Here is a 27,925-nt window from a genome sequence, read left to right as displayed (position 1 = left end):
CAACAAGGATGGCTTGAGAGCAGTCGAACATTTTTTGTGCAGCAGATCCATTGTTTATGCCCAGCACACTAAAATGCTGTTGGATATGTTACTATTCTGTTTGGACAATAATCTTTTTTTATTCAATGGCCAAATGTATCAGCAAACACAGGGTGTAGCCATGGGGGCCAGTTTTTCTCCCAGCTATGCTTGTATTTTCATGGGCTGGTGGGAGGAACTGGTCCTCATGAGCCAATTTGAACACACTTACAATAGTAACGTGATTTGTTGGTTTAGGTTCATTGACGATTTATTTATTGTGTGGAGGGGGACTGAGATTGAAGCCAGTGAATGTATTGATCAGATTAACCACAATGATATCAATTTAAGATTTACTCATACCATCAGCAAGCAAACTGTGTCCTTTCTTGATGTGCAGGTTACAGTGGAAAATAATAGCCTTACTACTACACTATTCAGAAAGCCCACTGCAGGGAATACTGTTCTGCATGCCTCCGCATTTAATTAAAAGTATACCATACGGGGAGATGCTCCGTATACGGAGAATATGCAGCAGTGAGGAAGATATGAAATCTAAACAGTCAGAGAGTCGGGCTAGATTTTTAGCAAGAGGGTACAACATGGGAATAGTGGATGCAGACATCAGAAGGTCACGTTCCAAGGCAAGGGAGGAACTTTTAATATACAAGGCCAATCTATCAGAGCAAGGGGTCACTGCCGCCGCTCAACCTGTGAGATTGATTCTCTCGTATTCCAAACATGAAAGGCAAATTAGAAGTATTGTCAAGCGGAACTGGCATTTTATTCAAGATGACCCGGTGATAGGAAGTCATATGCTTGTCAATCCTTCCATCACCTTCAGAAAAACTAAAAGTTGGGGAAACAAACTAGCAAGCAATAGACTGGATGAGGGTCGTAAAGATATGTGGCTCACTGCAAGAAAAGGTTTTTTCAAGTGCTCAACGTGCAAAGCTTGTAAATTTGGAAGTAATGTCAAAACATACACTACAGCTTTCTCATCTAAAATCCGTGAGATTAAGCAACACTTAACTTGCAAAACTGAGTACGTGGTGTATGTTTTGGAATGTAGTTGCCATCTAAAGTACATAGGGAGTACTAGATTAGCTGCACACAAGAGAATACTACAGCACATACGAGCGATCATTAACAAGGATCAAAATTACCCAGTGGCCAGACACTTTCAAGCCATTCACAATAGTGATCCCAGTCATCTTAAATACTTTGTTATAGAGGCTATCCCTGTCACCAAAAGGGGAGGGAATAGGGAAGCCAAGTTAAGACGGCTGGAAACCAATTATATATTGGAATTTGATTCCAATTATCCTGGAGGGCTCAATGCAACCGAAGACCTTTACACATATCTGTAAGTTCAATCATACCAGCATAGAGAGCCAATCTAGAAAGTGAAATTATGAATTGCTAATTATGTAAATTGGTCTTGTTTGATTATAAAATAACTTATTGTTTTTAGTATTTATATTGTTCTTATTCTAATATTTATTGAGGCTTGGACCTTTTTAGAATAACATTTTAGACATATAGTTTTTACTTATTGTGTGTCTATTATTTGTTCTGATGGTTTACAGTTTTAGGATATTACATGGTAATTTGAGCAGTATCTAAGTTATTATGTTTCTCTCAGTAACCATAGGGGCAATCCAACAACCCTCTCCTTAACATCTTCACGAACAATGGCATTCATGCATATTTATTTACATTCCTCTGTACATATCTACCTCAATATATATGGTTTGCACTAGAGGTCCATTTGGATCGGTATTGCACTATTTGCACTTCTCCCTTTTTTTTGCGCCTTCGGATTTTATTATTATTCCATCGATTTTTGATTTTATATCTCTTAAACATCTGGGTATTTTGCAATGATTATTAATCTGTGCAACTCACATATTTTAACTGCATACAAGATGAGGCCTCAGGTATATGCAGTCAATCTCAAATATTATCCGGGGTGCATTCACCAGGTATTTTGCACAGGTATTGGGCAAGCACATTTGTTTCTTTTTTACACACACACACACACACACACACACACACACACACACACACCACACACAGGTTCGAGATAATGAATGATTAAAATATCCCTACCAGGTTTTATTCTTTCATTGGTATTTAACAGGCATTGGTTAATATTATATATGTTCAATACTGTAAACATTTGAGTCTATAGGATCTGTGTAAATTAGGTATTTTACCTGTATGCATTTTTACACACAAATGTCGTGCACATTTAATGTATTATTTTATCGACATCAATCTGGTACCTATCAGTCTGTTCTTTATCTCTATGAACTCAGACCATGTGTGTGAGGTAGTTTTTTCAAAGCACTAGCACTTTAAATACCGAGTAAAACTCTCTGAACATTGTCATGTGATCAAGGCCGCTGTGATGGCTGAAACGCGTAATGGCAGGCGAGGAGGAATAAAGCATCTTTGAAATCATACAAAGAACGTCTATGTTCGTTCTTTTTTCCCTGGAGAAAACTGTGAGCGAAGAGAGCATATATATATATATATATATATATATATATATATATATATATATCTATCTCGCGAGAGAGAGCGAGAGACTGTGTAGGTGATCACAACTTCGTAGTTGTGAGTCAATCAAACAATTAGTAGGAAAAGATACCTTGTATGACAAATCTCCTTGTGCCAATTTTAATGGGGGAAAAACAGTAAATCCAGAAACCTTCAATCTAGTGAAATGATCAACCATGGCTTTCCTAATTTGGCATGTAACAAAATGATGGATCGCTGTCATTTTTGCATGTATTCCCAGAGTGCTTCGGAGTTAGAAAAAGAAATTCACCAAGACATAGTATTAGTAAATAGGAAGGCCTAAGCACGTAGGTGGTCCAGGTCCGGATACAAATGGACATTCAAAATAGATGGATCAACAAGACCGATATATTAGAGCTACTAAACCACAGGTCAATATCAACTGAGCCTTACAAGGAATAAAGAGATGGGCAGAGACTTACAGCAGAGTTATCAAAGAACAAATGCCTGAATTGCTAGATATGAAATATACATCACAAATACCACACTCCTGCACAAAGTCTAGAACTCCAGCATTATGGTCTACAAATGTAAAGGCTAGTGTAACGTGCAATAAAACACAAAGTTCCACAGGGCTGAAAGAATTCTTCAAATTGTTACACATTTGAATAATGACCACTGAGGCACCTTAGGAAACACTGAGTTGAGCAATTATAATATTTCTAGTTAACACATTTAAAAACGTATACGAAAAAGAACAATATCATTATTACCTGATTTAATACAATTCAGTCTTTAGGCTACAACACTCCGATGTAAAGAGTGCAGCAATACAAGTGGTAGCATGGTGAATAAAAAATAACATTTTACATTTTAGAGATAACTTCAGTGTTGCTTTTACAGTCAGGAGGCCACACATACACTGCCTCATTAATGACTTTCAACCAAGGTAGAGTTACAGAAGCATGTCACCTTTACTCCTAATCACTTCCCTCATCCTCCCTGCATTAGACACATCACCCCTCACACACCACTGCATTAACTCATCCTTCATGCAGGTTTTCCTTATTTGTCGTGTATAAATACGTTTACAGACAAAGCGTGGAGAAATAATCCATAGGATCTCTTTAAAAAGGGAAAGGCTCAGCACTGAACTGAAGGCAACAATCTGTGGTGTGGTAGATCTGTTCACAGGAGTAAGAGAGTCAGTGAGCTGATGCATCTGTAGCAGAAATAGGTTTGCAACCGACAGGACTGAAGGCTGAACGTCAATAAACTGATTACCATTCAGTTTGGATTTAAAAAAATTGTTTACAGTGATTTATAAAGCTGCAAATGTTTTGCAGCAATTGTTGCATAAAATCAAGTCAGTGTTAAAATACAGTCTTAACTACACAACTTCCGGAAAAAAGTATACTGAAAAACGCCCCAAAAAATAAGACTTAAAAAGAGCACAAGTAAAAAAAATTAAAAAACAAAAATAAAATAAACACACATCTTTATTCTTTTTAATTGCAAAGTAAAGATCAACATATGAACCACTGTTGTGAGTTCTGTGCGGCCCCATTTTTTTATTCCAACACCTGATTAGGTGCATTTTCTCCCTCATCTCACAGATGTAAAAAACTTGACGCTTTTCATCGGTGGATCTATATTTTATTTGAATAGGGTTCTTGGTAGTTTTTGATGGTTTGTTTCTGATCTTTTGTAGAGAGGTGCCTTGAGGTTCAACGATCTACGAAGGGGTGGAATTTGAGGAGTTTAACAAGCTAGGTCAGGGTAGGATATGCTCAGAGGAAGAGCCGCAGAGCATAGAATCTCCAGGAAGAAATTGTTACTTGTAGTTCTGATTCAGCATGTTCGGAACTTTCATTGAATTAATAAATATTAGAATAATTCCTTGTTGATTTCGGGGATCTCGGAACACTTCAACAATGTAGGTCTTCTATTTGACCAGATTTCATCAAAAAGAATGAGGACTTCAACATGTCCATGTGTTCCTCAACACTTTCTAAAAAGAACTACAATAGGTCTGCTTTTTAGGTCTCGCCTGAGCCAGCGCATGCGCGGTCTCAGGCGAGACATTTAGTAAGTGTGTTTTCGAAGTGCTACCCACCGTTTTTTGCTGGCCTAAAGCTTGCGTTCACGCGAGCGTGAACGCGCACAGCTACCAGCTTTCAGCGCCCGAGGCGTCATCTGGAGCATGAGGACTTTCACTTTTGGTGGTGCTACGCGCGCACCACTCGCGTGTTTGCCGGCGCGTGCGCGCACCCCTGCTTTCACTTTTGCCGTCTTTTCATGATTGTTATACACTATCGTTCCTTCTGTCCTTAGAAGTATTGGTACAAAAGACTCTCGCCGTCTCCCACTTGGGCTTTTCAGAGCCAGTCTCTGCAATAGGACGTGAACATTTTAAAGAGCATGCGCGCACCCCTGCTTTCACTTTTGCCATCTTTTCATGATTGTTAAACATTATTGTTCCTTCTGTCCTTAGAAGTATTGGTACAAAAGACGCTCGCCGTTTCCCATCTGGGCTTTTCAGAGCCAGTCTCTATAATAGGACGTGAACATTTTAAAGAGCAAGATGGACACCTAGGTCGTCATTTGACCCTCCTTGCTAATATGAGTGGCAAAACTCTGCATTTGTGTAGGGGAATTACCAACTCTTTAATTCCCATTTTACATTTTTGAATTTAACAACGCAAAATAGGAGGGGTAACATTCTGAAAAAAAATTTCACCCACAGGAAATAGTTGCCACGGGGAATTTAAACATGTGTGACACCCTCTGCAAGTTCTAGGTATATTTTTGGTCAATGCCCCATTGCATTCTGGGAATCGTGGTTTCAATTTCACAGATGTAAGTTCGGATTCAAATACGCCCTTTGTCAGCGTGCTCTTGGCTGGTAGCCAGAACCGGAAGATGTCACGTAAGACAAGGCGCCTTCCTCGTGACAGCTACGCTTTAGCAGGGAGTCGCAGGGACGCGTGCATCTTTGTTTTCATGGCGCAGCTCAGTCACCCGCAAGGGATGAAAGATTTACTGTGGGTTCATTCAGATCTGAATTTTGCTGGCTTTGGGCGACCGCAAATAAATACAAACTTCGCAGCTGTGTGAGCTCTCTTGATTTCAGGGGAAACACTGTTCCCATGTTATATTCCTCCGCACTGCTCTGCCCAAGAACATATGTTAGGTCAGTCACAGTTCATTTCGCAGTGTTTTGCTCCTTGTCAGCCCGTACCAGATGGCATATTTTGTTTGCGCGACTATCCACCCCTACTTATCTTGGTTACACCTGTCATGTGGAAACTAAACGCACTTTCCTCGTACTGTTTATTTCTTGAAAAGGGCGCAGTTGTGTTTATCTTGAGAATGTCTCTCAAAATGGATCAATTCTTGTGCTATGGGCTTGACCTAATGAACAAGTTACTAACCTTCGGTAACGATGTATCTGTAAGAAACATTAGTTAGTTAGATTCCTCACCTTAGAATATCCCCAGGCGTCAGACTGGATCCGGAAGATTTTTCGTCAGCAATACCCCTTGCGCGTCGCTAGGCGTCGTCTGCGGCTCCGCGTCCGTCGTCGGCGTCGTGCGCCGGGATGACGTCGTCGGAGTACTTAGACGCCGCCCTCGCGCGCTGACGTCAGTTCTTGTACATAGCCTTCCGCGCCAGGAACGCAGAGCCATGCAAAGACCGACACTGGTGCCAAAAATAAAATCTAGGGGCCTGAAAGGACAACCTTAACCCTAGATGTCAGTTCGCAGAACGGGGAGGATGGGAGGGTCGGTGAGGAATCTAACTAACTAATGTTTCTTACAGATACATCGTTACCGAAGGTTAGTAACTTGTTCATCTGAAAGAAACACGTTAGTTAGATTCCTCACCTTAGAATAGATACCCAAGCAATACCATCCCCGGTGGTGGGTCTGCGAACCAAGATCACACCAGAAAGTCCTGGAGGACAGAACGGCCAAAGAAGCCATCCCTCCGGACTTGGCTGTCAAGGCAATAATGCCTGGCAAACGTGTGTAGAGAAGCCCACGTCGCCGCCTGACAGATGTCCTGCAAAGGGACTCCCCGTCCCAAGGCAGTAGTAGCCGCCGTGGCCCGAGTAGAATGGGCGCGCAGCCCAACAGGAGGGTCCTTTTTAGCCAAGGAATAGCAGATTTTTATACACAAAACGACCCACCGAGAGATGGTTCGTTTGTGCACAGCTTTCCCCTTCTTAGCGCCCACGTACCCAACAAAAAGCTGGTCGTCCACCCGGAACTGTTTTGTGCGGTCCAGATAAAAGGAGAGCGCACGTTTTGGGTCCAGACGGTGGAGCCTCTCTTCCTCTTTGGAAGGATGCGGAGGCGGAAAGAAGGTGGGCAAGGTGACAGACTGCCCAAGGTGAAAAGGAGTCACCACTTTAGGAAGAAAGGAGGGACGAGGCCGAAGGACAACCTTGTCCGGATGAACAGATAGGAAAGGAGGCTTTGAAGATAAAGCCTGGAGCTCACTCACCCGTCTAGCCGAGGTGATGGCTACCAGAAAAGCAGTCTTTAGAGTTAGAAGACGAAGAGGGCAATTGTGAAGAGGCTCGAAGGGAGCGCACATCAGGAAGGTCAATACCAGATTCAAGTCCCACTGAGGCATTACAAAAGGGACAGGAGGGAACGTGTGTGTAATGCCTTTGAGAAAGCGTGTAACCACAGGGGACTTGAAAAGAGAAGGCTGATCAGGAAGCCGCAAGAAGGCGGAGATGGCAGCAAGATAACCCTTCAGGGTGCCCAGGGCAGAGCCCTGCCGGGCCAGAGAAAGAAGGAAGAGGAGAACCTCAGAAAGAGGGGCGGAAAGGGGATCCACAGCCTTTGCTGTGCACCATGCCACAAATTTGTTCCACCGGCAGGCGTATACCGACTTCGTGGAGGGACGCCTGGCTGCCAGAATGATATCACAGACTTCAGGAGGCAAGTCAAATGGCATCAACTGCCGCCGCTCAATCTCCACGCATGGAGGTGGAGGCTGGACAGGTTCGGGTGGAGGACCGTCCCCTGCTGCTGCGACAGAAGATCCTCCCGAAGGGGCAGACGTATCGGGGGATCGGTCAACAGACTGAGTAGCTCGGGATACCAGTATCTTCGTGCCCAATCCGGAGCCACCAAGATGACTTGGGCCCGGTCGCGCCTGATCTTCTTCAGCACTCTGGGCAGAAGTGGTATAGGCGGAAAGGCGTACAACAGACCGCAACTCCACTCGTGACGAAAAGCGTCGCCGAGCGAGTGCCGCCTTGGAAATTCCAACGCGCAGAACTGCTGACATTGCGCGTTCTCTTCGGTGGCGAATAGATCTAACCAAGGCTCTCCCCACTGCTGAAAAAGGCCTTGCACCACTTCGGAGTTCAGACGCCATTCGTGATCCATCATGCACCGGCGGCTGAGTTCGTCTGCTCTGGCGTTCAGAGAGCCCGCCAGATGTTGAACCACCAGGGTGACGCCCTGGTGTTCCAGCCATATCCAGAGGCGCAGAGCCTCCTGACAAAGGGTCCACGACCCCACCCCGCCCTGTTTGTTGCAGTACCACATGGCGGTGGTGTTGTCCGTGAACACCTGCACGACACTTCCCCTGACAGAGGGAAGGAAGGCTTTCAGTGCAAGCCGGATCGCTCTCAACTCCAACAGGTTGATGTGGAGACGAGACTCCGCCGGAGACCAGAGGCCTCTGATCTCCGCCTCTCCCATATGGCCACCCCAACCCAAGAGGGACGCATCCGTCACCACGACATGCTCCGGTTGGGGAAGGGAGAGGCTCTTGCCCTTGACCCACTCGCGGTCCGTGAGCCACCACTGCAGCTGCTGTGCAGTGCCCTCCGAGATCAAGACATGGTCGGACAGGTTGCCGTGATGCTGGGCCCACTGAAACTTCAGGTCCCACTGCAGAGCCCGCATGCGCCGCCTGGCGTGATGCACTAGTAGGATGCAGGAGGCCATCAGCCCCAGAAGCCGCAACACTAGCCTGACCGAAACCCGGGATAGAGGCCGAAAGATGGGAATCAGGGCCTGTATATCCCGGACCCGCTGTTCCGGTGGATGGACCCGGAACTGCGCCGAATCGAGAACCGCTCCGATGAAGAGGAGCTTCTGAGAGGGACTCAAGTGTGACTTCGGCACGTTGATGGAAAACCCCAGCAAATGCAGGAGATCCGCCGTAGTCTGGAGGTGGGAGACGACTGCCTGGGGCGAGCCCGCCTTCAACAACCAGTCGTCGAGATAGGGGAAGACTGGGACCCCTGATCTGCGCAGATGAGCTGCGACCACCGCCATCACTTTCGTGAACACCCGAGGGGCACTGGTGAGGCCGAAGGGGAGCACGGTAAACTGAAAGTGCTCTTGGCCCACCGTGAACCGCAGGTAACGCCGGTGGGCCGGCAGGATGGGGATATGGAAATATGCGTCCTGCAAGTCCAACGCTACCATCCAGTCTCCAGGGTCTAGGGCAGCTAAAACCTGAGCCAACGTTAGCATCTTGAACCTTTCCTTTCGGAGGAAGGCATTGACGTTCCGGAGGTCCAAGATAGGGCGCAGGCCCCCCTTGCCCTTCTTGGGAACCAGAAAGTAGTGGGAATAACAACCACGACCTACTTCTGGACTCGGAACGCGCTCGACGGCCCCCTTGGCCAGGAGAGCCGAAACTTCCTCGCGGAGAAGATCCAAATGATCCCCCGAGATACGGTGGTGTTGTGGTGGCATGGCTGGAGGGGTCGTCTCGAAGGGGAGGGAGTAGCCCCTTCGGACGATTTGCAGCACCCACCTGTCCGATGTGATGGACCGCCAGTGGAGCAGGTGATGGCGAACTCTGCCGCCCACTGGCGTGGTATGGGCCTGAAAGCTCGGACTAGGAAGGCTTTGAGGCGGATGCTGCCGGGGTGGATGTGGGCTGACCACGTCGGCCTCCATTTCCGCCACGGCGGAAGCCACGTCCGCGACCGCGCGCAGGTTGGTTCTGCGGCTGGTGGCTCTGCGGACGTGAGGAGGCGCCCCTTCCTTGGCCACGAAAGGGGCGAAAAGCGGAGGTGTGCGCCCGCGGAGCCGAGAGGCCCAAGGACTTGGCCGTAGCCCGGGAGTCCTTAAAGCGGTTCAGCGCACTGTCCGCCTTCTCACCAAACAGGCGAGTGCCATCAAAGGGCATGTCCATGAGGGTGTTCTGGACATCCCCGGAAAAGGACGTGGACCGCATCCAGGCGTGGCGGCGGAGCGCCACCGTGGTGGAAATCGCCCGACCTAGCGAGTCCGTGGTGTCAAGCCCACATCTTATGGCGTGCCGTGCTGCATCCCTCCCATCGGCCAGAGCCTGGGAAAGACGCGTCCGGACCTCCTCCGGACACAGGGGCAGCACGTCCTCCACCGTATCCCACAGAGAATGGGAATAACGGTCCAAGAGACAGGCGGTATTTAAAGACCGCAGGCCCAAACTAAGGGACGAGAACAGTTTCTTGCCAAACTGCTCGAGTCTCTTGGAATCCCGGTCCGGCGGAGCGGTCGGGAAGGAGGATTGGGAAGTAGAGGCCTGGATAACCAGACTCTCGGGGGTGGGGTGTTGGGACAGGAAGCTGGGGTCGCCCGGAGCAGGGCGGTGGCGCCTGGCAACGTTCCTATCCACAGGAGGAACTGTGGAGGGCTTGGACCAGGTGCCCTGCAGAACGTCAGTGAGGGCCTCGTTAAACGGCAGCAGAGGCTCAGTGGAGCTTGCGGAGGTTTGAAGCACCTCAGTGAGGATGTTGGTCCTCACAGCCACGGCAGGCAACTCGAGCCCAAGGGCCTCAGCCGCCTTGCGCAGCACCACAGAAAATGCTGCACCCTCCTCCGAAGCCACGGTCGGAGGAGAAGTGAATCCAGCGTCTGGCGAGGTGTCCAGCCCGCTGGCCTCCCCCAGCTCATCTGCCCAGTCCTGAGAAAGCTGTGACTGAACAGCCAGAGGGTCCTCGAACCCCTCCCAGTCGCCCCCTTCTTCCGATTCCTGATAAACAGGAGGAATGATCGGAACCGGACTGTAGAGATGGTAGGTCTCTAGCGGCGTCGGATGCGGCGTCGGCGGACGCCGTGCCGGCGTCGGGTCCGGATGAGGGCTAAACTGGGGCGTCGGCGTCACAGGCGTCGGCGTCGGCGGCGCCGGTGACGGCGTCGGTGGTTCAGGCGTCGGCGCCGGTGGAGGAGTGACAAGGTCAACCGGCGTCGACTGGGGCCCAGGCATGGGCCCCGCGGGGACCTGCGGCGTCGAGACCAGAGTCGTCGACGGCGCCGGGGCCGGAGCCGCCGGCACGCGAGGTCGCCCAGTCGAGCCCGCGGGGCCCGAAGGCGCGCCAGCGGGCGTCGACGGCGGGGCCAGGCTCCTCATGGCCGAGAGGAAGGCACTGATCTCCGCCGGCGCCGCGTCAGCCCCAGGGACCGGAAGGTATGGGGGCGGACGCGGCACCTGCGGCTCCGCCGGAGCCGCGGGGGTGGAACCACTGGGACCCTCGGCCGAGTCGCGCGACCGGCGAGGGGAGTCCGAAGAGCGATGTCGCCTCTTGGACTTCTTTGAGTGTTTGGACTTACCCGACGACTTGGAGCCAGACGAACGATGGTGGCGTCGGCTAGGGCTCCGCGAGCGATCCTTGGACCTCCTCCTGGACCGGGATCGCGCACGACGCGGAGCCGAGTGGCGAAGCTCGAGAAGCTTGCGGGACCGCTCCCGCCTAGCCTTCGAAGTCAGGGCCTGGCAGTCGTTGCACGACTCCGCGTCGTGGTCGAGGCCTAAGCAATAGAGGCACCGGCGGTGGTGATCGGTCACCGACATCAGTCGATGACAGTCTTCACAAGCCTTGAACCCAGGCATCCTACCGGCACCAGATGTCGACAGACAGGGATCAAAAATGATCAAAAAGAGTTAGTCAAAAAAGACTAAAAGGGGTAGCTCTCCCGGATCTGCGCTTACTGGCGCGGAAAAAAGAAGAACTGACGTCAGCGCGCGAGGGCGGCGTCTAAGTACTCCGACGACGTCATCCCGGCGCACGACGCCGACGACGGACGCGGAGCCGCAGACGACGCCTAGCGACGCGCAAGGGGTATTGCTGACGAAAAATCTTCCGGATCCAGTCTGACGCCTGGGGATATTCTAAGGTGAGGAATCTAACTAACGTGTTTCTTTCAGATAAAGAAAGACCGTCACTCTTGGGGCCATTCAATCAGCCTGTCTTTATTTACAAGCCAAAGGGGAAAGGGCTTTGCACAGCTGGTGCTTTTGGACTCTGCAACCATTGTCAGACCCCCCCCCCCCCCTCCCCAGCTCCCTACATGTACCATGGGGGCTCTTGCGGTATAGCTGGAGCCATTTAAGTGAAGCACCACACACATGAAGGTGGCGCTTCCGTTCATTAGACAATGTCATCCAGTTTCTTAAATTACGCTCTGGGGGATGGTTTGTGGACTGTGACATCCTGAGGCAGTGTTCTCTTCTTCCTGCTCTTGCTTCCGTTGGTGTTGTGGTTGGTGTTCTGACTCGGCATTGTCAACACTTTTTGCAGCTGTAGGCATTTCCGCAGACAGGTCTTTCTTTTGGTGGTGACCCCCCCACCCCCCCTCCCCCCTTCGCGTCACTCTTCCATTTGGATCTATAATGTTTTAAGGCACGCATTCATTCAACTGAGTATTAGGAGGTCTGTTTGCATTCAGTGAAAATCGGTGTGCAAATTGCAGCCACTTTTTCCAAATGCATTCTTTGTACATGTATCTGTTCTTTTCATTTGTATTTCTTACCATAAAATGTGTTTTTTCTTGGCTTGGAATATATTTAGGCCTAGTCTCACAACTGCACGCCTAGCTGGGGCACCTGAAATTCATGTCTTTATGAATAGGGTTGTGCTGTGTCCTTTCCTTTAGTTATGCTTGCAGTGGTTAGCTAAAAAAAAAACAAGTATTGGAATAGCCAATAGGTTTCGCCTTTGGGACCTTATAAGTGTTTAGCCATGCAACAGTTCATATTGTTGCACCAAGGATATTGTGCTGCATAATTAAATAATTATAAGGTCCCAAAAGCGAGACCTATTGGCTATGCCAATGCTTGTTTCAAATGTCAGACTTAACATGAGAAACCGAACCTCTTCTCAGACTACATTGCCGAATTTATGATGAAGCTCTGCTGTCTTGTGAATAAGCAATTAGGAAAAGTGCAGCCTGATAGGTTTTCATTGACAGTGCTGAACTGAAGTCCAGTCCTCTAAAGGATCTAGGATCTTACACTTCCCGTTACGCCTTGTACTGGCAGTTTCTACACACAGAATCAGGTCTTTCTGGAGGAATGTTATATGAGCTAAATGAAGCCCAAGACAATAGTTCCAATGCAAACGTATGGAAAGCTGGAGAGGAGCGCGGGTCACTAATGAATGACCTCAATAAAGATTCCTACGATCCCAAATCAGGACAGCAAGTAACCATCTCTTCTTCATCGTAGGATCTTCACTGATAGCCGAACAGAATAGCAAGCTAAAAACTAGGTTTACAGCTCATGGGCATAAGGAAAGCAACAACACAAACATTGTGAAATTCTTTCATAACCTCTATTGGAATAAGCCAAAGAGGTGCGTTAGAACCACCTGACCAACCACAGAGTCCGCCTTTGTACCGGCATCAAGAATGCTGGAAGTATGGTCGACTCCCAGGTAGAAGCTTTGAGAATTTCTGTTAAAGGATGATTCCTCAGCAAAACTGTAATAGCAGATTTTCCTCTGGCGGAGTGGGTTTTTGGCTTGTCCGGTACAGGCTTATTCACAAGTTTATAAAACAATAGTATGCAGGCTGATATCCACCAAGAGATCGACTGTTAAGTGGTACCTAGGCCATTTTGCTATTTATGGATTGCTCTCTTTGTGAGTCCTTAAGAGATCTTGCAACTTTGCATGTGGAAATGGAGTGTTCCCTGGAGGGCTATTCTGGTGTGGTCTTTTCCTTGGCTCTTAGGTCTTCCAGCCTGCATCTCAGCCGTATGCCTTCTCGATCCTTAAGCTTCGTTCATGCTGTGAGACTAGGGCAGGCATACCACAAACACCTTGAATGGGTCCAATGTGCTTTCTTTGTCCCACATGATGGGCACTCCACCAAGAAAGATGGCATTCAACTGAAAAAATACTTCACCAGTGCAAGAAAATAAAACATTACACTCAAGCTACTTTATAAAGACAGAGTAAAAACAAGAATGCGGTTTCTGAAAGTAAAACCACTTCTCTGCAAAAAAGGTGTGAAAACACCCAAAGTGTATGCAGGATTCCAGTCGTGAGCTGGAATAAAGAATTGACTGTGTGGCAACTTCCATTACAGAGCATCACAGGTGGTGGAAGCTCCTGTGGCCTTAAAGAATGAGACACAATTACTTCTCTTTCAATGCAAGCCTATCAGATGGCACTTTTCCTCCTTGCATATACATAACAGGGAATAGCTTTCTCATGTTTTTAGAAGTTTGGCATAGGGAAAAGCTGGCCTCGAATAGGCTTTCAGAAAGTGTTTATTAACATACAGAGATGCTGGAGTCTTTACCATTCCAGATAAATTACGCTCAAAGTTAAGACCCAAGTGTTGATGTGTTCGGGGGGTTCCTGCACGCACCGCAAGATTATTCTTTTATTTATGACCACTAATGAGGACCCTACCATGCAGAATTGATGGCCAGCTTCATGAACATTGGTGTTTTTACTGCCAAGTAAGTGGGCGATCACATTTCAACAAGGAATACAGTGTTTGATGCTGGCTTTAGGAAACAGTGGGATTTGAATGTATAATCTTTGTGCACAATTTTTGGTGTTTCGAATTTTATTTTTTATTTAACCAGGAGGCAATGTATATATTTTTTTTGTTGCAGTGGGGGTGCACTGGCAAATCCAAGTTCATCCTCACTATTGTCTGGCCATTAACTCCCTTGCTAGTCCTTGTTGTAGCACATTTGCATAGTCTAGTTTTGCTTGGATTACAGCATATGCTAGAGCGGCACACCATTCTCATCGAACAGTTATAGATTTTTCAGGCATCACAGGTAGCAGCTGTTGACTGAGTGTCTTGGTTGTCACGTCTTCCCTATTCAAAGTGGATGCATATTTTGCAATTTTTCTTATGAGATGAATGAGGTGACTCCAGTTGCAGGTGAAGTATATGCTAAGGTACAAAACGGACGGTATCGTGGATCCAGTGCTTCTACGCGAAATCCACAAAATCCTACTTGAAGAAACCGATTCGGACCATTTTTTTTCTTGAACCATTGATGATGATTTTTTCCGCCCAGAATGACTTTCATCGGGTTGACATACTAACCGTGTGAAAGCATTTCTTGGCGAAAGTCTTTTTTCCAGGTTAGTTTTCCCACCCTGTTTTAAGGGGAGGAGGGTTGCCATCCTTGCGCTGTTCCCTGCCGCACCCCAGACACTTCTCTGTTTTTACCTTGTCTTTTTGTTGAACCCAATTGTAACTTTCTTTTTTTTTAAAGAATAAATATTTACTTTTATAATTTCTATTGTGACAGTTAAGATTTTTTTTCTTGGACGCAGGATTCAATCTCCGGTCTGGCATTCCCTTTCCATGAAATCATTCTAGTTTTGTGAGAAGGGTACTTTGTCATTTCTCAAAAATTACATTTTGTCAGCCTGATTTCGTCAGGCTGGCATTGCCTCCAAGTGGAAGTGCTATGCTAATGTAGGAGAGGGATGGTATCGTGAATCCTTAAGGTAGGATCACTGTTCTCTTACATCAATAAAACAGGAAGCTGAAATGACAAAGCAGCATTGCAGCAGGCCTGGGAATGGGCTAAGGAGGGTGGCTTTGGAAAAGGACTGTGAATGGCAGGATCCAGGTCAATGATGCCAAGAGATGGGTATGGCTGGGAACATTCAATCAAACTGGAAGGTGGTCAGACGGAGAGATTTGGCCATATAAAGGTGGACAGGAGAGAATGTGTGTCTGGCAGCGACATTGTAAACAGGGCCAGTCAGTGAATATGGCAGTCAACGCTGGGATATCGATGATCGAGAATCTGAGAATACGGCCACAACTGTCCACATAGGGTAACAGGTTTTCAATAAAGAGCTGGGTAGTGGCTGAGGGCAGGGCATCAAGGTTGCTCTGGTGTTATAAGCCAGGGTGGAAGAATCATAGGAGGAGGAATATTTCAACCAATTGACATCAATACAGTAGATCCTGTCTCATTACTCTTCACGCTGATCCAACTTTTGTAACATTACATAGATATTTGTGTGGGTCGCCACTTACCATAGGTTCAACAATCCTGTGTTTATATGGTCCAGTTCCAGTTACAAACCACCTTGCTCAATGAACTCCTTGTTTACAATCAGGTAAGGCAATGACAGCACATGCTTAGGCCCATAACCTACAGGGACACATTCCCATTCATAGACAACGTTCCTCACAAGTATTTAACACTTAGCATGACATTCGCAATCTAAAAACGTATAAACCTGCTAAAAAGTGGAACAAAATAAAGAGAGGAACAGATAGGTGAGAAAAATGAGAGAAAGAAAATAAATCAAGTAGCAAAGAAGCATACTTCGGCTAGGTTTCCATTATGATGCAAATGCAAATAGTGGGCCTTTAGTTTGTGAAAACTACGGCCAAAACAAAACTGGTTGTAGGTGGTTATGAAATAAATAATAAAAAAAGTATGGTTGATAAAAGCAACAGAAACGTATAGAGAGGAGCTTAGGCAAGTCATGATCGAGCTTTGGCGGCATTTTATTCCATTTGTACAATGGTAAGAACTATTCAGAAATGGAAACAATATAGGGCAGTACCACGGCAAAATATTATACTTAATCAAAATAAGTCACTCAGTGATCTCAAACCCTGTCGGCCAGTCTCATGACGTAGAGGCATTGCAGAATGCAGACAATGAAGAGAAGTATGCTAATCTTACCAGGTAAAGCAGAAAGGTATGTAGACCTGTTCCGAGTCCTACAGAGGACAGGATTCCTAAGCCTACCCAGTAGGCACACCATAAGAATTTTCTCTCCATGTACTGTACATACTGGAAAGGAAAAATAACAAAGCTGATCAGAACTGTGTCATGATGAAAAACAGTAGCAAGTGAGTAGCGCCTTCTCAGACACCATAACAGGAGTCATTAGGATCATCTATTCTGCTCAAATGAAACTGCTCGCGCACTCGATCCTGTGTATACTTTTAACCATCTACTGTCTTACTGTGTGGGACATAGCTAACCAGTTATGAAGGTTATTTATTTTACATCAGGAACACAACAATGATGTTTTTCACTCACAGAAGTAGTCTGTAAAGAAAACGGTACTTACCTGTAAGAATCTGTTTGCAGCTTGTTTTGCTGTAAATTCGAATGCTGTGCACACTCTTCCAATCAAGTATTGCATGTGGACATGCAATGTTGCTCTTCAAAGAGGTTTCGGGTTCAAGATGATAATGCCTTAGAAACACACAATGCACCAGGACACAGACTCCACCTTAGATGTGGTGCTCCTCTATGGGCAAGAGTAAATCTAAAGTAGGTGTGAAGCAATAAAGTGTGTGCTGATCGCAAAACATTTATTTAGATAGATGATTCCCGTGAGCAAGCATCCAGGGATGTTGGTGGGTGCATGTAAATCTACAGCACCACAAGCTACAGTCCAATTGTTACAGGTAATAATGTTTTCCGTTTGCTGCATGTGCTGCTGTATATCACATGCTTTTGCATACACTGTAAAGCAGTACCCATCTCCCTAACCTGGGGGGTTTGAGAGTAGCAACAGATGATGTTTGGACACAATTTTAAGTTCAAATTGTTTGTCATGGGCTTCTTGTTGGGCATGAATGTCTGCAAAGTAATGCTTAATGAAAATAACCATTTCACAGCTTAACAGATGTCTGTAAGTGGGGGCTTGGGAGTAGCAACAGAAGATGAGGGGTCATATACAACAGGAATTACAAAGCCTGACTGGTGTTCTCGGTTTAGCAGGTATGCAGCTATTGTGGCCATGTGTACCAGCAAGTCCTGCCTTTTGTAAGTGTCGCAATTAACAGATAATGTCTTGCATTATGGCCTCCAGGGGCTGTCTGTGATGATTGGTACAATAATTAACACACATTTTCCATTTAGCTGTGTAAAATGCCCCTGTACTGGACTTCCTGGCTTCTTTCACCATTTTGCATGCACTACTCTGGAACCTGTAAGTAGCCAAATTCTATGACTTCAGGTGCCAAATCACAAGACTGAGTGCCCAGAGGTTGGTGTGGCCTTTGATGCTACGTGAGGATGTCTGGTTGCAGTCGTAAGCTTTTTGTGGAGATGTATTGACCTTTCTGAAAGGAGAGAGTACCACCACTGCCATGCCCAAGTTGGTCCTATGAGGATCAGCCTCATTGGTGCTTGTCCCCATGTTCCTCACTACATACAAAATGTCTGAAAGTGGAGGTAAAGTGTAAGAAAATAATCCTGACCAAGTGATCCTTAATGCAAAGCCCACAGAGTATGGGTACCTAGAGGTGAATGCAACTTTGCCATTTTGCATTCACATGTGTGGCACAGAGGAGAAAAAAAACTGTAGGAGCACCTGTGCACTGAGTTCCCATTCATGTAATTCTTGGTGCAGTCTACTGACTAGGCCTACTAAGTAGTTGTACACTCACGCAACGTGTTCTGCTCAGAGGAGCACCTGGTGGCCAAAAGCCCATTATAAAATGGTCTGCGCTAGCTTGTATAACTGTTGTAAGCGCATACTTTCTTGTTGTGAGATAATGAGCATTGCATTTTTGCAAATAAGTCTAAGAAACACTTATAGCACTAAATAAACTGTCATCAATTCCAGTACATTGATGTGAAGGTGTTCTTGTGTCAAACCACTGGCCTGGAGTTGTGAGCAGGCCTATGTTTGCTTTCCAACCCAGGAGGGAGGCTTCTGTATTGATGGTCATTTACTGCTGGGCAACAAGAAACAACCTGTCCGTTAACAACGTTTGTTCTATTAGGTTCTACTAACACTACATCTTGCAGAGGGGACATGTGGCTCTGGGCGTTTTAAACTATGGCACAGCAAGGCACCATCATTCCCAACAGTTTATCAAAGTCAGAGGACATCTGGTAAAGGGGAAGAAGCCTCTGAAATGCCATTACACTGTTGTTACTGGAGTGGGCTTTGCATGTAAATGCATTGAGTATGGCTCACTACAGCAGTTGCATTTGGTTGGGCAAAGGTGTGGCTTTTTTGCACGGACGGTGAACCACTGGTTGTAGACTGGGCAGATGACTTTTTGAGCATGAACCAGGCATTGCTCTATACCAGTTATTCTTTCGGGTATGGAAAGACATGAATCCCATTGCACCAAAGTTGTAGCGCTACAACTGCCAGACATTTGAAAAACACTTGAGGGGCTGTTGTGAACTTAAAGCGCAAGACTTTAAATCAATAATGACAGACCTGGGTGAATGAAGTTGTGGAAGTGAGCGGGATATTGGAAATGTGTAGAAGGTCTGCTTGGAGGCAGAGGTGCTCTTGTATTGGGCGCTTCTAGCTCTACCATGGCTGTTGCCTCAGAATCCATGGGGCTGCTGCAGCTTGAATTGTGGAAATTGGGAGATCCCCGCTGATTTAGCTGCTGCACACACTTGTTAGCAACAAAATCCTGAGTTTTGCAGCAGATTTTGGAGCGCTCCCATGTCTTTGGTGTGTTGGCTTCCTCTCTAATTTCTTCAGAATCGAAATGTGGCCTGAAGAGTTGTCCTCCACCAAAGTGTAACCAATAAGGTACCGTGCCTCTTTTATGCCGGTATGCAAACAATAATAAGCAAAGTGTGTCAGGATCTGAAATTATTTAGCCCTCCTGAACAATCTCTTTCCTTCACTTTCTGTAAGTATCAGGGAGGTACTTGATGAGCTCCAATATCCTCCAACCGATTACTGTTATATCTGGAGAGTAGGTCAAAGGAAGTGATGCGTCATTTTTAGAACCCACACAGCTTCCCATTTGCCTTAGTGATTTTCTTGCTCACTATCAGTTGAAGAGGTATCCTCCATAGCATGCATGAACACTCGGTATTGCTGGGTGGAGCAAAATGTATTCAGTGTAACATGTCAAAATATGAAGATGGGGTCTTGCACATTAGCTTTAGACTTTGGCTAGACCCCAGATGCGACCACCAATGCCTTGACTGAGCCCTTAAAGTTATCCTTGGCACATCTGAGCATACTATTTAGCACTGGCTAGAACTGTATGGACTGCACAGTCTTCAAGCACTTCTTAATGAGGAAGATATCCACCTCTTCCACCACAAGGAGCTTAACACTACTGTGGTCTGACGCTCCTAATAAGACCGTCTGGTATACAGTTGTGTCATCGGGTGGGGAATGCCAAGAGTAACCCTCATCATCCGAGGGTACTGGATCCTCATAGGAGTCTGCCTGATCTGCAAATGGGTCCTGGTCTGAGTGTATGTATTGTCCGAGGCGGGGATGGTGAACGTGAGGGTGATGGTGTGGATGGTGGTATGGGTTACCTAGGCTTCTTTTCTTAAGTATGGGGTAATCCTGAAACTCCTCTAGAACTGCCTCTTACAAAATAAGACTGCGCTTCTTTACGTATGGTTGGCCAGCTGGAGCAGGCAATGAAGGTTGTGGTTTGAGAGTAGGTCGAAATAAATTCTCCTTTGCCGTACATCAGGTGGTTCCATACTGCGTTCTTCATGGATGGGCTCACTCCGAGTCAAGGTCAAGGCTGGCTTCAGAGATGATTTCGGGTCTGAGACGGGTTGAGTAGCCTCTGGGGACAAATGCTGGGTGTCTGTGTCGAGGTTTAACCTCTTAAGAGCAAGGCACGTCAGGCACTAAAGCACAAGTTACTACTTGTGTAACAATATATCTGTAAGAGACATTAGTTAGTGATAGATTCCTTACCTTAGAATATCCCCAGGCGTCAGACTGGATCCAGAAAGTCTTTTTGTAGCAGTACCCTTGCGCGTCAGTAGGTGGCGTTGTGCCGCTTCGCGTCCGTCACTGGCGTCGTATGCGCCGAGATGACGTCACGGAGACTACTTGGGCGCCACCCATGCACACTGACGTCAGTCCTGTACACGACTTTCCGCGCCAGGAACGCAGAGCCATGTAAGAAACTGGCCACAGGTGCCATGAAACTAGGGCCCTGAAAGGGGATGACCTTAAACCTAGAAATCAGTTTGCAAAACGGGAAGGATGGGTGGGGCAGTAAGGAATCGATCACTAACTAATGTCTCTTACAGATGTATCATTACACAAGTAGTAACTTGTGCATCTGAAAGAGACACGCTAGTGATAGATTCCTTACCGTAGATTAGATACCCTAGCAATACCAACCCCGGTGGAGGGTCTGCGAACAGAACACCAGAAAGTCACGGAGAACAGAACGGCCAAAAAAGCGGTCTCTCCGGACTTAACTGTCAAGGCAGTAATGCTTGGTAAACGTGCTCAGCGAGGGCCCACGTAGCTGCCTGACAAATGTCCTGCAAGGGGACGCCGCGCCCCAAGGCAGTAGTGGCTGCTGTCGCCCTGGTAGAATGGGCACGCAGCCCCACAGGAAGCTCCTTCTTAGCCAACGAGTAACAGGCCTTAATGCAGAGAATGACCCGGCGAGAGATGGTCCGCTTGTGCACAGCCCGACCTCTTTAGGTGCCCACGTAGGCAACAAAGAGCTGGTCATCCACCTGGAACTGCTGTGTACACTTCAGATAGATTGCAAGCGCATGTTTTGGGTCCAGACGGTGACGCCTCTCCTCCTCCCTTGAAGGATGCGGAGGCGGAAAGAAGGTGGGCAAAGTGATGGTCTGCCCGATGTGGAAAGGCGTGACAACCATTGGCAAAAAAGAAGGACGGGTCCTTAACACCACCTTGTCCGGATGAACAGAAAGGAAAGGAGGTTTGGAAGAAAGAGCCTGAAGCTCACTCACTCTTCTGGCAGAGGTGATAGCTACCAGGAAAGCCGTCTTAAGAGTAAGAAGACGCAAAGGACAGGTATGAAGAGGCTCGAAGGGAGCACACATCAGATAGGTCAAAACAAGATTCAAGTCCCATTGAGGCATTATGAACAGCACAGGAGGAAACGTGTGCGTAATGCCCTTCAGGAAACCGTTAACAACTGGGGACTTAAAGAGACGGCTGTTCTGGAAGCCTCAGAAAGGCGGAGATGGCCGAAAGATAACCTTTGATAGTGCCCAGAGCAGAGCCCTGCTGGGCCAAGGAGAGGAGGAACAGAAGGACCTCAGAAAGAGGGGCAGAAAGGGGATCCACAGACTTTGCTGTGCACCATGCCACAAACTTGTTCTACCTGCAGGCGTAAACCGTCTTAGTGGAGGGACGCCTGGCTGCCAAAATTACATCACAGACTTCGGGAGGAAGATCGAAAGCTGTCGCCGCTCAATCTTCACACATGGAGGTGGAGGCTGGACAGGTTCCGGTGGAGGACCGTCCCCTGCTGCTGCGACAGAAGATCCTCCCGAAGAGGCAGTCGGATCGGGGGATCGATCGCCATGCTGAGTAGCTCGGGATACCAGTATCTTCGCACCCAATCCAGAGCCACTAGAATGACTTGGGCCCGGTCGCACCAAATCTTCGTCAGCACTCTGGGCAGAAGTGGTATAGACAGAAAGGCGTACAATAGACCGCAACTCCACTCACAATGAAAAGAGTCGCCGAGCGAGTGCTGCCTTGGACGCACAGAACTGAGGACATTGCGCGTTCTCTTCGGTGGCAAATAGATCTAACCAAGGCTCTCCCCACTGCTGAAAGAGACCTTGCACCACGTCAGAGTGCAGACGCCATTCGTGATCCATCAAGCACTGGCGGCTGAGTTTGTCCGCCCTGGCGTTCAGAGAACCTGCCAGGTGTTGAACCACCAAGTTAATCCCTTGACGTTCCAGCCATGTTCAGAGGCGCGGAGCCTCCTGACATAGGGTCCAAGACCCCACCCCGCCCTGTTTGTTGCAATACCACATGGCGGTGGTGTTGTCCGTGAACACCTGCACCACACATCCCCGGACAAAGGAAAGGAATGCCTTCAGTGCCAGCCGGATCGCCCGAAGCTCCAACAGATTGATATGGAGCCGGGACTCCGCCGGAGACCAGAGTCCTCTGATATCCGCCTCCCCCAAGTGGCCTTCCCATCCCAGGAGGGACGCATCCGTCGCCACTGTGTGCTCCGGTTGGGGAAGGGAGAGGGATCTGCCATTAACCCAATCGCGATTCGTGAGCCACCACTGCAATTGTCGTGCAGTGCCCTCCGAGATCCGGACATGATCGGACAGGTCGCCCCGATGCTGCACCCACTGGAACTTCAGGTCCCACTGCAGAGCCCACATATGCCATCTGGCATGTGGCACTAGCAGGATGCAGGAGGCCATCAGGCCCAGGAGCCGGAGGGTCATCCTGACTGACACCCGGGATAGAGGCTGAAAGATAGGAATCATAGCCTGAATATCCCGGACTCGCTGCCCGGGAGGATAAACCCAAAACAACGTTGAATCCAGAACCGCTCCGATGAAGGGGAGCTTCTGAGAGGGACTCAGGTGCGACTTCAGCACGTTGATGGAGAACCCCAGCAGATGCAGGAGGTCGGCCGTAGTCTGAAGGTGGTTGACGACTGCCTGGGGTGAGCCCACCTTCAGCAACCAGTCGTCGAGGTAAGGGAAGACTGACACCCTGACCTGCGCAGGCGAGCTGCGACCACCGCCATTACCTTCGTGAACACCCGAGGGGCGCTGGTAAGGCAGAAGGGGAGCACGGCAAACTGAAAATGCTCCTGGCCTACCGTGAACCGAAGGTAACGCCGGTGGGCCAGCAGGACGGGGATGTGAAAATATGCGTCCTGCAAGTCCAACGCTACCATCCAGTCTCCAGGGTCGAGGGCAGCCAAGACGTGAGCCAGAGTCAGCATTTTGAACTTCTCCTTCCGGAGGAAGCCGAGTGACGTTCGAGGTCCAAGATGGGATGCAGACCCCCTTTGTCCTTCTTGGGGACCAGAAAGTAGTGGGAATAACCACTCCCTACTTCCGGCCCAGGAACGCGCTCGATGGCCCCCTTGGCCAAGAGGACCGTGGCTTCCTGCTGGAGAAGGACCAAGTGATCCCACGACATGCCGTGGCACGGAGGTGGCATGGTTGGAGGGGAGGACTGAAGGGGAAGGGAGTAAACCCCTGCAGATGATCTGCAACACACACTTGTTCGATGTGATGTCGGGTCAGTGGGGGAGGTGGTGGCGGATCCTGCCACCCACCGGCGTGGGGTGCTCCACAAAGTTCGGATTAGGAAGGTTTGGAGGCAGAAGCAGCGGGGCGGAAGTAGACTGACCCCCACGCTGATTCCCAGACCCACCCCTGCGGAAGCCGCGGCCGCGCTGAGGCTGGTTCTGCACAGGCTTGCTGAAGGAACGTGCCTGGATGCCTCTGCCGTGGCCACGAAAGAAACGAAAATCAGGAGTGGCCGGGCTCTTTGTGGAAAGACCCAAGGACTTGGCTGTGGCCCGCGAGTCCTTAAAATGCTCCAGTGCACTGTTGGCCTCATCGCCAAACAGGCGAGTGTCATCAAAGGGCATGTCCATGAGCGAGCTCTGGACATCAGGCAAGAACCCGGTGGATCTCAACCAGGTGGGGCGACGAAGCGCCACAGTCGTAGATATCACCCTGCCCAGTAAGTCAGCGGTGTCCAAACCACACGAATGGTGAACGTAACCGCATCTTTATCCTCAGGAACTGCTTGGGACAGCACAGCATGGACCTCCTCAGGACACTGAGGCAACACCTGAGCAACCGTATCCCACACCGCGTGGGAATAACGGCCCAATAAGCAGGCGGTATTCACCGACCGCAGCCCCAAGCTGGCCAAAGAGAACAACCGCTTGCCGAACAGTCAGTGTGGACGTCGTTAAAGGGGAGCAGGGGCTCCGACGAAGTGGACGCTGTCTGGAGCACCTCAGTGAGGAGATTAGTTTTGAGGGCCACCGTAGAAAGATAGAGGTTGAGGACATCAGCTGCCAGACGGAGCACCATCGTGTAGGAGGCGCCCTCCTCCATGGTAGGCGGGGAAGAGGGAAACCCCGGGTCAGAAGAGACATCGAGGTCGCCAGCGTCCTCCAAGTCATGGTCTGAGTCACACTGATGGGCAAGAGGGTCCTCGGACCCCTCCCAGTCGTCCTCCACCTCGGACGCGTGGGGAACAGACCACGGCGGCAGAGCTGGAGCCGGAGAAGGAACATACGGCGTCGGAAACAGCGCCATGAACGGCGCAGGCCGGGGCCGAGCCGGCACCGCATCCCAATGCGGATCCCAGGTAGGAACAAAATGGTCCTGGAACTGGGACAAGGGCGGGACAAACGGCACCCACTGCGGCACCTGAGGTGGAGCAGAGGGTGGCGCTGGGGCCAGAGCCGGCAGTGCTGGACCTCGTGGTGCCGAGGCCGGAGCCAACGGCGCAGGATCCTTTGGTGCTGAAGCCGGATCAGTCAGCGGCGCAGATGGCCCAACAGGATCTGGACACGTGACCGTGGGACCCGAAGGCGCGCCGGCGGGAGCCTGAGGCCTAAAAAGGCGGTCCATGGTGGCAAGAAATTCTTGCACCTGTTTGGGAGTCGCCGACCGACCCGGGTAAGGCGGGTAGGTCGTGGGACTCCCAGGCTCCAAAGGAGCCGCAGGGGCAGAACCCCTGTCCCCCTCGTCCGCATCAGAGGACTGACGGGGGCACGTCGGAGAGCGAACACGCTTCTTCGACTTCTTTTTATGTCGTGGCTTACCAGAATCCGAGGGCCAAGACTTGGAGCCCGAGGAGCGACTACTGCGGCCCGGCGAGCGTTCCCAGGAACGGTCCCTGGACCTGGAACGGCGCTGGGACCAGTGCCAGACCTCCAGCAGCTTCCGGCGCCGCTCCCTCAAGGCCTTCGGGCCATAGCCCGACAGTCCCGGCAGGACCGGGCGTCGTGGTCGGTCTCCAGGCAGTAGAGGCAAACATCGTGGGGGTCCGCCACTGACATATTGCGACGGCAGTCCCCACAGGACTTAAATCCAGGCATCCCTACGTGCACCAAGGAGTAAAGGGAGACAAAAAGTCTCAAAAATGTAGTCCAAAAGTGACTAAGGTATGTGCTCTAACCGGATCTGCGCTTATCTGGTGCAGGAAAAGAAAGAACTGACGTCAGCGCGCATGGGTGGCGTCTAAGTAGTCTCGGCGCATACAATGCCAGTGACGGACGCGGAGCCGCACGATGCCACCTACTTACGCACTGGGGTACTGCTACAAAAAGACTCTCCGGATCTAGTCTGATGCCTGGGGATATTGTAAGGTAAGGAATCTATCACTAATGTGTCTCTTTCAGATGGTACTAACAGGGCAGAGGGGCATCAGGACATTCAAGACCTCTTTGAAGGAGGTTCTGAGCTGTAGGCATGACTTTCCTAGTACTTTTCTTCTCCCTGGAGCCATGGCTTGAACTTCAAAGGGTAAATCGTCTGAGTGATGAGTTTTTGAAACCCTAGACATGGTCTTTGTCCCAGGTGTGGGTTTCATTGAGGGCCCTCGAGAAGAAAGGTCTCCAAGGTCAAAGTAGCTTGAAGAGATGTATTTTGAAATCTACTCCCCATGTGTATCCAGACTCCCAGAGGGCTGGCCCCTTTCGCCGCTGGAGTACGTTCCATCAATGTCTTCAAACCTGTGTCCGGAAGGTGGTTCTGAAGAGCACCAGCTTTGCATCCTTTAACATGCCTACTAACTATCCCTTCAGAACCAATGCTGGTCTGACCAGGAGAACTTTATATTAAAATCAAGGTACAATTTAAATGATACTTTTTTCCATATCTTCTACCACACAAGTCATTCTTTTATGACTTGGCGTGTCTTTTCAGTTTTATTCAGCTTTGAAATGGTCACACATTTGAAAAAGTCATTCAAGGTCTTGCATGTTGAAAGTTTGCATTTTGGAGTCTATAAATCGAGATTTTGGCTTCTGTAGTGCAATGGTACAAGAGCCCTCAAAAATACATCCAAACTCGGGGGCGTGGCCTGCAGCCGCGGAAGATGGCCGCTTGCTGAGCAAGCTGGGCTAGCGGTCAGCGTTCAGGCCCAAAATCTGTCATCATCCGTCATCATCAGTGGGGCAGCTGAGGCGCCAGACGGTGTCAACCCATGTGTGAGGGAAGCGGCGAGCGGATCGGACCTGAGGCGCTCTCCCTGCGGTGCCGCGGACTGTGAAAACTGCACAGAGATGACGCTTCACTGGACGCTCCTAAAATGGCGCCGGCCTGAGACGAGAGCAGCAGCAGTCGGAGCAGTCCTCCTGTGGTGGCGGATTGTGGTGCGAAGGCGGCCCCCTGCTTTGCAGATCGGCAGCGCAAGACCGCGAAGGCGTGGCAGGCTGTAAGAAGCTGAGATCTCACCTGAGTGGCGATTGATTGCGGAAGCTGCGGGCTGGGGCCCATATCATGCGGCGCTCCTCTTCTCCAGACTGCCGGTGAGCGTGGCGCCACTCCCGGTGACAGGCCACCGCATGGCGCAGGCAGCCCGGCCTGTGGAACAGCACTGACCACCCCCTCCCCCTCTCCCCCCCCCCCCCGCGAGACTCTTGCCCGGACTGCTGACGGGGCCTGTGCCCACACAACGGCATTCTAACATCAGGTGGCTGATTGCAGTACGGAGGTGACCCCCCGTGCTTTAATGATCGGTAGCGCGAGACCGCGAAGGCGCGGTCGGCTGCGAGGAGCGGAGACTGCACCTGAATGGCGACTGACAGCACACCGCGGGGCTGGGGCCCACATCGCGCCACGCCCAGTGATAGGCTGCTGCATGCCACACGCAGAGCTGGCCTACAGAACAGCGCGGACCCTCAGCAGTCTCTAGTCCAGACTGCTGATGGAACTTGGTGCCCACACAACGCTACCCCAACACCAGGTGTGGCGGAGGATGGCAATCTTAAGCCGGAGCGGGAGCCGGATTTGGCGGTATGGTGTGGGAGAGAAGGTGGCAAGACAGACACATCGGCCAGGGGACCACCTGGCAAACTAGTCTTACTATTCTCCTAAGCGGGGCCTACAGGGGTGATCGGACCTGCGTCGTTGGATCCCAGGGCCACCGGATATAGCCCACTCTTGGCCCCCAACGCCCGACCGCGGGCCATGGAAAATACAGTCTACTGTGCCCAGACCAGACTTGGCAGCGGGCAGGCCCCAAGCCATGTGCCGGAACGGACCAGCAGGCCCGGGTCAGTCCAATCAAATAGACAAATACACAGTGGCCATGGGGAGAGAGGATGGAGCTACGGGCGGGAGTCAACATGAGGATCCTGGCGACGGTAGCCCGACCCCTCCTTGAGAGACATTATGGCAGCCATTCGTGAGCTCCGCGAAACCC

General features: G+C 49.6%; 1 protein-coding gene across 6 annotated transcripts in view; it reads right to left on the bottom strand.

Moving 5' to 3' along the window:
- The window catches only part of VMP1 (vacuole membrane protein 1), an 810,872-nt gene that overhangs the window by 615,482 nt on the left and 167,465 nt on the right, over window positions 1-27,925 (bottom strand). For all 6 annotated transcript variants that reach the window (XM_085649403.1, XM_085649406.1, XM_085649404.1 and 3 more), the window contains one exon: window positions 16,477-16,587. In XM_085649403.1, coding sequence (XP_085505529.1) covers window positions 16,477-16,587 — 111 coding nt within the window. The remainder of the gene's footprint in view (window positions 1-16,476; window positions 16,588-27,925) is intronic.

The sequence above is a fragment of the Triturus cristatus genome, chromosome 3_2, assembly GCF_964204655.1.
Source record: "Triturus cristatus chromosome 3_2, aTriCri1.1, whole genome shotgun sequence".
NCBI classification, from domain to species: Eukaryota; Metazoa; Chordata; class Amphibia; order Caudata; family Salamandridae; genus Triturus; species Triturus cristatus.
This window is presented reverse-complemented; position numbering and strand designations above follow the sequence as displayed.